This window comes from Ctenopharyngodon idella, chromosome 1, assembly GCF_019924925.1.
Source record: "Ctenopharyngodon idella isolate HZGC_01 chromosome 1, HZGC01, whole genome shotgun sequence".
Classification (NCBI taxonomy): domain Eukaryota; kingdom Metazoa; phylum Chordata; class Actinopteri; order Cypriniformes; family Xenocyprididae; genus Ctenopharyngodon; species Ctenopharyngodon idella.
The window spans coordinates 26,920,930-26,937,494 of NC_067220.1; the positions used below are offsets into that span (position 1 = coordinate 26,920,930).

Genomic DNA, 16,565 nt, shown 5'->3' on the forward strand with positions numbered 1-16,565 from the left:
TGCAAGTAAAAAATTTAACCATGCTACTATGACAAATAAAACTGATCAGTAGTGTGCGTGTGTATATGTATATGTGTGTGTGTGTGTGTGTGTGTGTGTGTGTGTGTATATATATATATATATATATATATATATAATTATTGCATTTCACATGAATTCCGATATGACTGTTCTGACTGAGGTCACACTGCAAAACATCAGATCTATATGTATGGGCCACTTCCATGTGTGATCTTTAATCAGATATAGATCTGATGTTTTGCAGTGTGACCTCAGTCAGAACAGTCATATCGGAATTCATGTGAAATGCAATAAAATCAAGAATCTGTGATTTGTTAATTCTCTTGAACCTTTATTTAACTGACTAAAGTACAAAGAAAATGTTTCCAATATTTTCACTGACCAAATGAATTGTATTTTGTAAATAATTTTTCCTATTTTGATGGCTGCAACACACTCCAAAAAAGGACAAAGGCAAAATAATAGTGAAAATATTACAGAATGTTCAAGTAAAACGGTTTTGAAACAGTCGCACATATGCGTCGTGCTGCTCACGTGAACAGCGTTGGCCAATACTGAGCCGGCATTCTGACGTAGAACCTAAAAGCACTGCAACTTAAACAGCGTAGGAGAATGACACAGAAGAGAAGATATTGTTGAATAAAGTCGTTATTTTTGTTTCCTTTTTGTGCACAAAAAGTATTATCGTTGCTTCATAAAATTAAGGATGAACCACTGTAGTTATTTGAACTATTTTAACGATGTCTTTACTCCCTTTTCTGGAGCTTGAAAGTGAAAATTTGTGTTCTGAAGATGAACAAAGGTCTTATGGGTGTAGAATGACATGAGGGTAAGTAATAAATGACAGAATTTTCATTTTTGGGTGAACTATCCCTTTAAAGGCTTAGGTCTTTGCTTAGGTCTATTTTTATTACCACAAAAAAAAAAATAATAATCCAACTGCTTAAGTAATCGTCAAAATAATCAAACGATTACTTGATTACCAAAATAATTGTTAGTGACAGCCCTATTCATAAGTATTACGGTGACAGCTCTATGCAAGCAAAACTTGGAAAAACTGTATAAGAAACTTTGCACTCTTTCTCCTCAACCTTGTCTGTGTCCTCCTTATCGCCTGCGCACAAGTTTGCTGGCTTCTGTGGCACATCACCTTATAAATGAATGTGTAAATACTGACTTCAGTAACTTCCATATAATTCCATGCTGCGCGCCATCTTTATTGTTCTTTTTCGCATTTGGGTCAGTTCAGGATCATTACCTGTTTCACACTCGATTCTGATATTGGCCACATTTTAAAAATATTGTGAACAGCCAAATAAAAAAATCTGAGTTGAGCAATAAGGCTTGCAGTGTGTTAGTAATAACAGACCCAGATAACCAGCCACCTTAAAATGATATGACCTGGAATGTATTGAATATTGACCTGCTGTAATAATCTACCAAAGATATTTCTGTGTATGGCACATGAGGATGCAGACTGTAGTGTTTCACCTGTCAGATCATGGCATTCTGGGGGGAGATCATTCTTACTGTTGATTCAAATTAATCCAATGTGAGGAGCCAAATATTCCTATAGTTCACTCTATTTACAGCATTCGTTATATAGACCCTTTTCGCAATTCTGGAGTGGGAACACAGATGTAAACAATAGCAAGGTAAACTTCTTTAGAGGAACATGAGAGACCCTAGCAAATTATGTTCTTGTTACCTTTTGCTCCAGTGGCAAATGAAACAATCCACTATTGCATTTCCATGACTTTCCAAAAGAAGAAAAAAAGTCATGAGAGATGAATTACAGCAGTCAGAAAAGTGAGAAAGATGTCAACTTTTCACATTTCTGATCAGGCTAATCTTGTTTTCATCAGGAAAGTCTCTCAATATTATCTGGTTGTATTATCATGTGTAAACACATGGTATACTGTATTTGTCTTTTTATGCACCTTCTATTCAGAACAATGTTGCACTATAATTAACTATAAAAATAAAAACCAAAATTGGCTCATAGTACCGTATGGGGGCCTCTGACGATTAGAGGGATGTCCCATATATGCCGGTGGTAGCCCCATAGCAGCAGTGATAGCTAATAAAGTTTTTGTGTTATATAGTAAAGAGTGATGTTTATTGAGTTGTTTTCATTCTTCCACTAGAACATGTGTTTGATTTAGGCTTGGGAGAAACCTGACCTCCAGGGATTTGATATTCCAGATGTTTTTGTGAGTAATGGTCTCTCCTGAGAGAGAGCAGATTTGGCCTTGGGCAGTGGGCTGCATTTATCTTGTTGCGTGGAGAAAGTATGTAACTACAAAGTTTTATTTTTACATTACAAAGTTGTATTTCCAATTCTCTCCATATGGGATGAATGAAGTACCTTATTGAGATCAATGCTTCTCGCTGTAACACAAAGAACATACCAACAAATCAGTTGGTACTTTTCCAAGTTTGGAAAAAATAGGAGTTTATGGTTATAATGTAATGAACAAACAGAAGTGTTGCTAAAAAGAGAGAAGTAGAGTGATGTTTGCCATTGCATGACAGTGTTTCTTTACCTTTCCACCACTCAGAATGAGCATGTACTCTGTGTGTGTGTGTGTGTGTGTGTGTGTGTGTGTGTGTGTGTGTGTGTGTGTTAGGGGTTGCACCGACTAATCGACTAGTCGACTTTAATGCTCTGCCGTGATGCTGTAAGAACGACGTCGACTAGTCGCTGTTCATAGCCTATAGAGGGCGCAGCAGGATAAAGTCCACATTTACGCTCCATATCCAACAGTTACTGAAAAACAAATGCATACTCCAATAGCGCTCCACAAGATATGTTTGATTATACCATCTGGATTCTCAATATTGATCGGATGAATGCTTGTTTTAAACAGCTTATTGTACACGTAAGTTAATCGCCATTCTAAACTGCGCTGTTACATTACGCACACACATAGACAGTAGCGCGCAGATCGCGCACGCTCACAGAATCATTTAGTAGCGCAGAAATGTATTGTCAACACTGTTCTGTGATTTCTCAATAAAATAGCTTAGAAACTGAAAAGTTCTAGCATATATTTCTTAGTAACTAGAGAGAAGCTGCCAGGTAGAATTAATTCACACACTCGCTCTCACTGTGCATTCATATAAGTGTAATCTTTACTGTGCTACATTATCTCTATCTGATTTAGAACGAGCAGAAATCTGTGAGAAATATAACGACCTAAAGACAAAAGAACTGATACAAATAAGCTGTTATTTAGGAGAAATATTTGTGGGCAGTGTCATATCATATGCCATAGCTGTGCACAAGGCAACCTCAGCTCGCCTCGAGGTTCAGACTTAGGGCTCGTTCACACAATTTTGCTTTCAAAGACGCAAGATGCGGGCAGTGGAATCGGGTAAAAAACGCAAGATCTCGAGACGCGTTTAAAAAAAAAAAAAAAAAAGTTGAACTGATTTGAACTTGAGCGCCGCGTTTTTAGAATGCCATATCATGCGCGAGACGCTGCAAAAGACGCAAGACATGAGCGCAACGGACATACATGTCTGTCTATAGCGCGATTTACATAGAAAAACAATGGAAAAGCGCTTCTGTGTGAACAGCCCCTTATTTGTTCATTAATGACGTCATTGTCAACTAGTCGACGTCGACTCGACTTTAATCACATAAATGTCGACTTTAAAAAAATCTTAAGTCGTTCAGCCCCTTGTGTGTGTGTGTGTGAGAGAGAGAGAGAGAGATGGAGTCTTCCAGGTCTTGATCTTTGTGACTGCTTCAATCTGAACCCCTACCGAGGGCAGAATTACCCAAGTGTGTGCAGTCCTGTGATAACAGCTAGTGATGGCTATGTGTGTGATGTTACTGAGGCCGCTCTCCTTCATCATCTGAGAGTTATCAGCTTTCATTGTGAATGCAGTCTGACAGCACACACTGTGTTTGCTCCCTGATTTGTGCTTAAGATGGTTTACTGCAGACCATGCTTTTAAAATTTACTTCAGAATCGTTTCTCACTGGTCGAAACCTGCAGACAGACACAGGTTTCTACTAGTATGATCAAAGCTATAAGAAATTAATTTATCTTTGTTTGTGTTCTCTCTTGCAGGACCCTGTATATGGGAAAGGAAAGCTGGCTGAGATCCAGGGACTCATTTTAGGGATGTTAGAGACCTTCAACTATGAACAGGTAGTGTGTATGTAGAATGTTTTCTTTTACAAATGCTTTTTATTATTGCAATTTAAAATAATTATTTTCTATTTGAATACATTTTAAAATGTTATGTATTCCTGTGATAGCAAAGCTGAATTTTCAGCAGCCCTTACTACAGTCTTCAGAGTCACATGATTTGGTGCTCAAGTTATGTTTCTAATCATTATTAATATTAAAAACACTTGAAACTGTGATATTTTTTTCAGGATTCTTTAATATAAAGTTCTAAAAAACAGCTTTTTGTAACAGGGTGAAAAGCTGAATACTACTCGATTTATCTCAGTAACTGCCCTGTTATTGGACCCTTGCACTCACATAATAAATTAATCATCACCTGCCTGCTGTGAATTAAACATTTCTACAACAGCATTTGTAAACAAAAACTTATTCAGTACACTGTTATTTCAGATTCCATCAGATACTATCACTGTACCATGGTATCACCACTTCTTTTGTTAGGGTGTAGTGCAGGCTTTGTGAGGTGTTCATACATACTTGCAAGATAAATTATTAAATATGTCTATACAGTAGAGCTACCCATAGTGCATCATTAATGCCTTACTTTTCTATTAATTGCACTCTTGCTGGTTTTAGACAGCAGCATAGAAATATACATTATTTACCTCTGTTAAATTATAATGAGTTCTTTTCGTACTGCTCACACAGCTCAAGCTAAATTCACAGTGTTTTATGTGATAATTGGAAATGAAATGTGAGGCGAAATCCTCACAAGAAAGAAAATTGAAAACCTTTATGCCACACCTGCCAATAGCAAGTGTTGAGAATATTTACCGTTACAAAAATTTATTATTTTATTTCAAAATATATTTTTGGCCTGTGAAAACAAAATTATTTATATTCTAAGTCTTTAAAAGCAGACAAAAGTTCTTTAGTATCACAATTCCATGTTGTTTTACTTGTTTTAATGCTTGTGTACCATTTATTTGATTTATTCTCATCACTTATGTCAGTAAAAAAAAAAGAAAAAAAGCAGCTGGCCATACTATCATATATGGTCAGAGATGCTGTTAATATTGCAAGTTATGACAGTGGCCAAGATGTCTAAGGCATACAAGAAACGTCCAGCATGGTATGCATTTTGCAAATATCAGTAAAGGGTTGGTATTTATTGATATATTACAGGCAGAAAAAGCTGATACAATAACAATAAATGTATGTACTTAATCTGTGCTTCTCTACATCCAACTACTAAGAGAGTAGGGACAAGGACATGTTTTAGCAATATTTATAAAAACAACAGTGATGCATCTCACACACACATACATACACAGTCCCTCTAATCAACGTTTTAGAGAGCGACGTCCTTCAGAAGAACTATCAAACTTAACTTATTCCAGCTTATCCTCACAGCTGCTTTAATCGGGTCAGTTGAGGGTGGAGTATTATGAGAACTCATTATTGGCTGTTTCTTCATTAATTAACAAGTGCATAATTGAAGAGGCTCTCTGGTCTTCTCAGGTCCCATAATGGTTATCAGTGGCACGCACACAGCCGTGGTCAGAATTATTGCCACCCTTGGTAAATATAATCAAAGAAGGCTGTGAAAATAAATCTGCATTGTTAATCTTTTTGAACTTTCATAAAAAAACACAAAAATCTAATGTTTCATTGAAGTAAAACTAATGAATGTGAAGTAACTAATGAATGTGGGGTGGTAAATTATGATAAATGTTTTTATCTAATACACGTTTGGCCACAATTATTGGTACCCCTAGAAATTATTGTGAGTAAAAAATAAAGTATATTCCCCTTCATATTTACAATTTTTAGAACACCAGGGTGACTAGGAACATGAAATTATACAGCCATGACTTCTTGTTTCACAGGAGTATGAATATACACAAAGGAAGATATTTGGAAGAATGTTTGTAACCAAGCAGATCTCACCCCCATTGACTACCATAGTAGGAAAAAAATACTATAGTAGTCAATGGGGCATGAGATCTGCTTGGTAACAAACATTCTTCCAAATATCTTCCATTGTGTACAGGAGAACAAAGACATTTATACATGTTTGGAACAACTTGAGGGTGAGTAAATGATGACAGAATTTTCATTTTTGGATGAACTATCTCTTTAAATACAAGGAACCAATAAAGGGAACTAGATGAACACAGGTGAACAGAACAGAATAATAATCAGTGATTAACCATAGTGTGTATGAGTAACCAAGGGAACTAATATAAACAGGCGAACGGGAACAGAGCAAGCAGAGAAAACTAAACTAAAACAGAACATGACAGCATAACCGTTACACTGACCGCCCCTGCTATAAATTTTATAAAGGGTTATGGTTGGATCTTCTATCAGGACAATGGTCCAAAACAAACATCAAAATCAACACAAAAATGGGTCACTGAGCACAAAATGAAGGTTCTGCCATGACCATTCCAGTCCCCTGACCTGAATCCTTTAGAAAACTGAAGAGCATGAACTTGGGAATTTAAGGAACTGAAGAGATTTTGTATGGAAGAATGGTCTCGGATCTCTTGTCAGGTGTTCTTCAAGCTCATCAGGCATTATAGGAGAAGACTCAGACCTTTTATCTTGGTAAAAGGAGTTTTCAAAAAGTATTGGATAAATGGGTGCCATGAATTGTGGCCAATGTGTGTTAGTGAAAAACATTTCATAATGAGATTTCCCCCCATTTTTAATTGTTTTTACTTGAATGAAAGGTTAGATTTTTGTGAATTTTTGTAATAAAAGGTCAAAATGTTTAACAATGCAGATTTATTTTCATAGGCTTCTTCATATTTACCAAGGGTGCCAATAATTCTGACCATGATTGTACAGTTTTACTTTATGAACAACTCCTTATAAATACTTTCCCTTGTTTCTAACCCTCGCAAAACCCTTTTAAAACCTTTTGAAGCATTTATTTATTTTTTAGTCTTTTAGTGTTATTATAAAGTAGGAGCTGGATTAAATTCCTCCCTGGTTTCGGCTTAATTGAAAATCGGCTTTGCTAGTGGTTTTCTGAAAGTCGAGACGAAATAAACAAGAATGAAGAAAATTTGTTGTCTGAAGTTCCACTGAACTTGTCTGACATCTTTTTGCAATACTAATTTATTTGATTGATTTTTATTTATTATTGTGTAGAGTTGCTTTTTTCACCTTAGCTAGTTAACTTTCAGTACTCACTTCTCACCTGAGGTCACTTGTAGGCTAATAGCGACCAGAAATCTGCATCAGACTCCAAAAGAATTCCCTTTTATTCCTTTCTATTCTGTATTTGACAACATAAATGCTAAATCATGCTGTTACTTTGGAGACCTAACCTTTGAAAGTGACTTCTGGAGTGCAATTTCTCGAGATGTTTTCTGTGGGTATAGTGTCCATGAATCATTGGGTATTTATTGTCAGCAGTAAATTCCCAACCTCAGGCTTTTAAGTGTTTTAATATGTTGCACAATTCGCTGGAAGGTGCCTACACAGGATGCACGACTGTTGACGTGGTAGTGCAGTGCAACAGGCTGCCTGCACTGAATGTGTCAAAGCGAATGTTTTTTCATTAAAATCTCTTTCCTAAAAAAAAAAAAAAGACAATGATAGCTATTACGAACTGGAATAAAGGAAAATAAAAGCACAGTAAACAGTCAGTCATAAAAAAGAACAATGCAAGCAGGCAACAGAACCAATAAATAGGAAATAGAACAAAGAAACAAATGGGTCTAACAGTAGTGAGAAATTGTACAGAAATTAAACTCATCAAATGTAAAAATAAATCTCTTTATGATTTAAGCATGCGCTGACTCTTATGCTTTGAGTTTTTTATCGTTCAACAGCTGGAAAAAAATCATTCTGAAAGTGATCCCAACGATATCGTTTCTCTATATCGTTATAGCTGGACACTGCTATTCTTGTATATTTAGAACGATTTTTAGAACTATATCTTTATCGTTATCTTTATAGTTATCGTTCTTGGTGTGAACGGGCCTTTACTCACATGCTGACAGTCGAGTTTCTGTGTTCAGAAGTATTAAGCACGTCCCGCGCTTTATTTTTTCCATGCATCCATGCTTCATCACTCTAACATTTCAATGACTTTAAGCAATTCACCCACTGAAAGGTGTGTGGATATATTTACATGCTGCAATATAAACAATATAACAAAATGTTTTTTTTTTTTTTTTCTTGTTACAACAATATACTACATAAAAAAAAAAAAAAAGTCTTGTATTTAAAAGACTACAAATGTAAAAAATAAGACTGAGCAGCCTTTAAAAATAAAACAAATATTCGACAAAACACGTGTTGGTCAGTTAACTTAAACTTTAACATCATATAAAAATATATATCAACTGTATTTACACTAATCTCAAACCTATTTGTAAAATTACTTACCAGTTTTATGTTATTGCGTTTCAGCCACGATCTTCATGCAGCAAAACAAGATGGCCGTCAAACAAAAAATTATGAAATCAAACCTTGATTGTGTCAATGTCACATGGCTTGCACGGAATGCACAACTGTCATTTGATATTAAGCAAATAGTTTAAATTACACCAGCAAAACTTAATTTACGTTAGTAATTTACATTACTGAAAAAGTTAAATGTGATTTTGTCATTTTCTCTCTTTCTTTTACTTTCTCTGTCTTTTTAAACTTTCATCAGATATGGTATATGGTTATGTGCTTTTTTTTTTTTAGTTTGTCTGTGAAAGTAACTGTGTGTCAGCGTGTGTTTGCACTCTTCCTTCCATGACCAATGGGAATTTGCAGCTTGTCATTCAAAGGAAATAGTGAGGCAGGGGTGAGAATAACACCTGATTCCCCCTTCTCACACACACACACACACACACACACACACACAAATTCTCCCCTTTTCCCCTCACAAAATCGAGACCTAAATTACACACGCATAAATGCACACATTTGAACAATCCCTTAGGAAAGCTTGTCTTGGCATACATTTCAACATGCGCACTTTGTGAATTGCCCACATAGCTGATGAAATGTTTTGAAATGTATGTTCTATCCAATCCTCAGAAATGTCTGTGGGGGTTAAATGTGCTTCCTTATATGTGTACTGTATTTGCAGGCTTGTGTATGTTTGTGTTGGTGTGTGTGTGCGTAATACTCTCATCAAAATGCTGCGCTAACAGCAAAATGAAATAACATACATCAAACCTCTCTCTCTCTCTCTTTCCCTCTCTCTCTCCCTCTCTTTTTCTTCTTCTCTCCCACTCCTTAGTTTTTTATATGACCTTGCTAAAACACATTGCCTCTGGTGAAGACACTGTAAATTAAAGGAAATTCTTCGACTCTTGGAAATAAACTGAACCAATTTCAGTGTCAGCACAAGCTCAAGTGTTAATCCATTTCACAAATTTCATGATATTTGGTTGTGATAGAAAAGAAGCGTTTAAGGGAGTTGAAAAGGCATTTGCTTGCCTGTATATTCTGAGTCGTTGCACATACCCCCTTGGTTTCAATGGCAATAATTTCATATATTATGGGTAAATTCTTCCAGTGGCTATGGTTATGAGACGAAATTAGTTCCCTCCACTCAGTAAACTGAAACAGGATAGTTGACACATAACTTGAACATTACTTGAACATTGTGTCAAATTGAACTTTTTTTATTAGACACTTGATCAATATCAGAATAATTTGGCATAACCAACATGCCAAAATATTTCATAAACAAATATGGACTGCTCAGTTTGTCTGAAGCATGTGTGCTGACCTCTACGCCATGACTTTTTTGAAGACCTTTTCAATGGTTTACTTATTTTTTCCTTTCTTTCCATCAGACATTGTTGGAGACAACCACCAATCTGCTGAACTCTGATCTTCACTGGTCTCTTTCACATCTGCGTAAGGCTGTCAGTAAAGGGCTTCACCCAAGACAGGACCACTGCAACATCTGCTTACAGCAGTACAAAAGACGTCAGGAGAGCGAGGAGGAGATCATTATCTTCAGGTACACACACACACACACATACAGTGGGGAAAATAATTATTTAATCCCCTGCTGATTTTGTAAGTTTGCCCACTTACAAAGAAATGGTCTATCATTTTTATGGTACATATTTTAACGCATAGAGACAGAATATCAACAAAAAAATCCAGAAAAAGCACATTATATAAAGCAGTGGTTCTCAAACCTGTCCTGGAGTACCACCAGCCCTGCACATTTTGTATGTCTCCCTCATCTATCACAGCTGATTCAACTTATGATCTCATTAGTAGAGACTGCAAGACTTGAAATTGGTGTGTCAGATATAGGGAGACATACAAAATGTGCAGGGCTGGTGGTACTCCAGGACAGGTTTGAGAACCACTGATATAAAGGTTATAAATTGACTTGCATTTCAGTGAGTCAAATAAGTATTTGATCCCCTACCAACCAGCAAGAATTTTAGCTCCCACAGATTGGTAAGAAAATACTCCTAATGTCATCTTGTTATGTGTATAAAAGAAACTAGTCCACAGAATCTGTATCATCCATTCCAACCACTCCACCACCATGTGACCAAAGAGCTGTCAAAGGTTGTCAGGGACAAGATTGTAGACCTTCACAAGACTGGAATGGGCTACAAGACCATCAGCAAGAAGCTTGTTGAGGAGGAGTCAACTGTTGCAATTATTCGGAAATGGAAGAAATGCAAAATAACCATCAATCGCCCTCTTGTCTGGTGCTCCATGCAAGATCTCGCCTCATGGGGTGGGGATGTTTATGAGAAAGGTGAGGGATCAGCCCAGAACTTCACAGGAGGAGCTTGTTAATGATTTCAAGGCAGTTGGGACCACAGTCACCAAGCAAACCACTGGTAACACACTATACCACGATGGATTGAAATCCTTTAGTGCCCGCAAGGTCCCCCCGCTCAAGAAGGCACGTTTGCAGGCCCGTCTAAATGATTCAGAGAAGGCTTGGGAGAAAGTGCTGTGGTCACCAAAATTGAGCTCTTTGGCATCAACTTGACTGTGTTTGGAGGGAGAGAAATGCTGACTATAACCCCAAAAACACCATCCCTACAGTCAAGCATGGAGGTGGAAACATTATGCTTTGGGGCTGTTTCTCTGCTATTGGTACAGGATGACTTCACCGCATTGAGGGGCTGATGGACGGGGCCATGTACCATAAAATTCTGGATAAGAACCTCCTTCCCTCAGCCAGAACACTGAAGATGGGTCATGGATGGGTCTATCAGCATGACAATGACCCAAAATATACTGCCAAGGCAACAAAGGAGTGGCTCAAGAAGAAGCACATTAAGGTCATGGAGCGGCCTAGCCAGTCTCCAGACCTTAATCCTATAGAAAATCTGTGGAGTGAGCTGAAACTTTGAGTTGCCAAGTGACAGCCAAGAAACCTTAAGGATTTAGAGAGGATCTGTAAAGAGGAGTGGACCAAAATCCCTCCTGAGATGTGTGACACCTGGTGACAAACTACAAGAACAAGACCAACCTCTGTGCTTGCCAACAAGAGTTTCTCTACCAAGTTTTGCTTGGGGATCAAATACTTATTTGAAATGCAATTAATTTATAACCTTTATGCAGTGTGTTTTTTTTTTTTTTCTTCTGGATTTTTTGCTTGATATTCTGTCTCTAAAAATTATAGACCCTTCGTTTCTTTGTAAGTGGTCAAACTTACAAAATCAGCAGGGGATCAAATAAGTATTTTCTCCACTGTATCATTTGCAGCTACTTTTTTTTTTTTGTAATTTTGAAAAAAAAAAAATTAATAAAACAAATGTTAAATCAGTCATTTTGATTGCATTTTATATGCTGTAATTATTAATTACATTATAAATTACTGCTGTTACGATATTGATTTTCACTACAGATTTTTTATGGCCAAAAGAATTTGACATTTCATGAATTTGCGAAGAATTTTTTAATATCACATTATTTATAGAAATTCTGAAAAAAAAAAAAAAAATACTGTCAGTCAAATTCATCTTTATTTTGTTTTCTCTTTTTTGAATCAAGTAGAGTGTTTTGCTTTTGTGATTTTGTGTAGCAGTAGTAGCTACATACTGCGTCTTTTTATTTTTTCTATTTTATGTTGGACGGCAACCATTTTTAAGGTGCTGCAACTTTATGATGCATAGGCCCCGCCCACTGGTATTCAGTCATTTAGCAGCTGAGATTTGCCTACACCGGATGTGAGCATCGCCTCAAAAGCAAATAGAAGCCATTATAATCATTGACGCTGTCTACACTGGATACAGTATACAGATACGCATTTAGTTTCTGACATACTCCACAAACTTGAGCCTGTCGACAACAGGACAAATAGAATAATGAAGGAATGTTCACTTTGATGCATCTAGTGTACACAGCTCGTTTGTGTCTCTGTACAGACTTCAGAAGGATACCATCATTGGAAACAGGTGGATAATTTATTTTAATGGCGTCCTGGATCGCATTGGATCGGATTATGTTTGTTCGGAGCATTTGAATGCAGATTGATTCAAAATCTATAGTAAAGTAGCTATAGTAAAGTAGTTTGATTAAAAAGTGTAGTAAAGATATTTGTCGTGTTTGTGCTCATGCCTTATTTATGTCACATATTTCTAGCCTAAGCAAGCTGTTGTAACACTCTGCACAAACTTACTACACAAACAGCCCAAGAATATTGTCATTCTAAACTCTTATTTCATGTGTAGCTGTGGGCACCTGTACCACTGCCAGTGTCTTCAACGTAAAGAGGCAGGTGTTTTGAGCGAGAGGCAGTACTCATGGAGCTGCTACAAATGCACATCCAACCAGGGCTCACGGCCAGCGGACAGACCCAGCGCAGAGAACTCCCGAACACGCTCTGCTTCTCTGGCACAGGTCAGTCAGACAGTCTCGTTTCACAGTCAGTCTTCACCCAATTATGAAATTCTGCTGTATTTTACTCACCCTCATGTCCTTCCAATGCCATTTTTCTATGGAAAACAATATAAGAATTCAATACCCCTTAACTGTCACTTTCCCTCTAGCTGGATGTTTGCTATTATATATTAAAACAATAACATCTTAGTCTAAATCTAAAATAATATTGACAAACTATATATCATTTGAAAGCTTACAAATTGTAGTTTCCATATGTTGTCATATTTGTGATTTTCAAGACAAATGACAGAGGAACAGTAATTTAATAATTCGCAACAACAATATTTTCAAACTCACAAGGAATGTTCAGACATATATTTTGAAATAGCAATGAAAATGAAAAATCTTGTTCTTTTTCCATGTCATTTGTGTTTGTTAAAGGTTGATTTCAAACCAAATACTGCCACTCTGCCCATACTACTTCTGAATAGTTTCATAAATTGTATGAACATTATGGAAATAAATGGTTCAGGTCACTCAAACCATAGGCTTTAAGGAAATGGAAGAGTCCTTATGTGGTCACCAATGGAGCCTAGATGGTATCAAGTGGAAAAGTCTGGTACTGCGCCCAAACAAAATCTTACTGAAAGCTCAATATTTGAGATATCAGCCTAAAATTTGAAACACAACTTGATTAGATTTTAGATTTTGGCTTTGATTTTCTTGCAGTTTTGTAAAATATATATTTTATATAAATTATAAGAAATCATATTTTTACATTTTACATTTTCCTACTTTTTCACTTTCATATCTTTTCTTTCACTTCTAAAATAATCTGTCAAGTGTCCCCTTTATAAGGAGACCAAACTTAAGTCTGTGTTCAAAAGTATTCAAGATTTAAAACAATTTAAGTTGGGGTCTGTTCCCCAAAAATGGGAGTGACCGTTAAGGGGTTAAAGAACCATCATACTGTATACAAGTTCATACAGCCCACATCAGTCAAGCCACAAAATGGACAAAAAAAAAAACCCATTAAGGTGAAAGAAAGTAGTCCATACAAATTTTGTCTGAATCCATACGATCTTAAGCCATACGATAGCATTATGTGCATAAGAGACAGTAAAGTTATTTAGTGAAAATCTTCCCTAAAGCACAACTTTATGTTGGATGGTTTTTAATGTTTTTTGATCTATGAGCTGTTGTACAGAGAAAGAAATATGGGCTTGAAACAACATATTGATGAGTAAATAATTACTCTGAATGTTTTGAGTGAACTATTTCTTTAACACTCCATTTGATCTGTTTGTTCATTTGAACTGTTTGTTCATGTCTCTTTTTATCTTTCAGTGTACAGTATCTCTAAATCTATCATGAACCCATCATAATAATATCAGCATAGAACAACCTTTCTTTAAGTTTGAAGAAGGGTCTTTTAATTCAGTTCAATCATGTTTCAATTCAGTCTGTCATACACTCTTTAGGACTACAGCGAGTTCACATCCAAGGTGATATGATTTTTAAGTACTTTTATATGCATACAGGGTGTATGTATTATCCACGCTAATTGGATCTCTCTTATGTGGCTGTGGTGTATGTATATGGTATGCAAATGGATTTCTCAGCATGCACCTGTATTAGTCGTAACCACAGGAGGCTGACAGCTGCAGGCACAAAAGAGAGCTATGCTAGTATCCCTAATCACAGAGGTGTTGCTACGGTGATTCTTTTGGAAGTAAAAAAAAACATCATTCCCAGCCGGTGTGATTAGAGTATTAGCACAACTGCAAAAACAAGCCAGCTCTGGACCCTGGACACATGTTGATTTATTCTTCACTGCACCTCATCAAAAGACTGTTATACTTCTGTAACTTAAATGAAAACATAAATGTTAGTTTAAGCTAAAAGTGCAGGATTACTTGGTCAATGATGTGATATTATTATTATTATTATTATTATTATTATTATTATTAATAATAATAGATTCAATAATACATTAAAAAACAATTCAGACATGCAATGACTGAATGCACCTCTTCTATGATGACCATATTTCTGTGTTAAAATTACTATTATTAATTAATTAATAATATCAGAAGAATGTAAACAATTTCAGAATAAAATTCTTGAAAAGAAGACTTTATTAAGTAGTTTATCATGGCATCATCTTCTGTTTTATTTCTTGCGATTTATTTTGCGAGTGGCGCGACGCGTCTAAAGCATATAGAATCCATTATAATCAGTGATGCTGTCTACACTGGATGCGGCCCAGCGTGACAAATTCCTGACAGCTCCAACTGATGCCCTGTTCTATTTCTGACGTACTTCAAGAACTTGTGCTACTAACATGAAGAGCAAATGCATTTGCAATGGTCGCTTGTTGCGACGCAACAATTGTTGTGTCCGGTGTAAACTCTGTGTTAGAATAATATATATATTTTTAGAAAAGCTGCTTTACTGCTGGTTAATATTTGAAAAATGTTTGTCTGGAAAATCAAAGTCGACCAACATGCAGACACATGAAAAAAAAAAAAAAGCATAAAACAACAAATGATATCATAGAGAAGACCCCTGCAGACCCTCATGAAATGATTATTTCACCTTTTTATGACAAGATGAAGGTAGTGAGGGTAGTTATTACAACAAATCTGTATTTGAGCCTACGTATCTGTCTGTATCTCTACACTACTTTTGTCATATTCTGTCAATCATATTTCAACTGTTATCTCATGTGTTTCAGACCAAAGTGATGTCTGCTCATCGTGGGAATGTGGCAGAGACTCATGGGAGAAAGGTAAATGAGTGGAATTACATTCTACAATTAGACTAGATTTGATTAAAGATGATTAAATCGTATGTGAGTTGAAAGAAATGTGCTGTTTTAAATGTTTTATATTTGTATTGTCAGCTCATTTAGCCACAAACTTAATTACAGTTTAACTGAATTTAGATTTTAGATATAGTTTTTAACTCTTTTCCCACCAGCATTTAAAAAAAACGGGGTTTTTTTCGAGCTTCATGCATTGTTTTTTTTTTATCAACACTTGAATGTGGGTAAGTTTTATAAAATACACACCATAAAAGCAAAAGCTGTGAAAATCGTGTTTTTGTCAAAGACTACGCCTGGATCGGATTCACAACAATGATAAAAACATAGATGGAGAAGATTGAGTCCATCAACACCCCCAAAGTTTACACAGTCATTATCTCTTCGTGGGTTCAACATTTCATTTGGTAACGCTTGGCATTTTTGATTTATATGCTGTTTAATGTTTGATGATTGCGTTAGCTTAATGTTTGATGATTGCGTAAGCTGGTTTCAGCTTCTTCGCTTGTATCTGGATCCCGAGATTATGTACTATTTCAGAAGATGCATAATAGCGCCCCCTTACTATAAAACAGTGAAAACATGGATTGTCTGAAAATTCCATCAATGGGAGTGAAGCGTTGTGTCATAAATGACAGAAAATTCTGTCAGTGGTGGGGAAAGAGTTATTACACGTTATTAAGAGGTATTACACGTTTACAATAAACTCCTGTTGAGTTGCGCTTTCTTTTTTCTATAAC

General features: G+C 36.1%; 1 protein-coding gene across 1 annotated transcript in view; it reads left to right on the forward strand.

Moving 5' to 3' along the window:
- The window catches only part of vps8 (VPS8 subunit of CORVET complex), a 130,126-nt gene that overhangs the window by 94,145 nt on the left and 19,416 nt on the right, over window positions 1-16,565 (forward strand). The window contains exons 40-43 of the mRNA XM_051890633.1: window positions 4,104-4,184; window positions 9,986-10,155; window positions 12,851-13,019; window positions 15,739-15,792. Of these exons, the coding sequence (XP_051746593.1) occupies window positions 4,104-4,184; window positions 9,986-10,155; window positions 12,851-13,019; window positions 15,739-15,792 (474 nt within the window). The remainder of the gene's footprint in view (window positions 1-4,103; window positions 4,185-9,985; window positions 10,156-12,850; window positions 13,020-15,738; window positions 15,793-16,565) is intronic.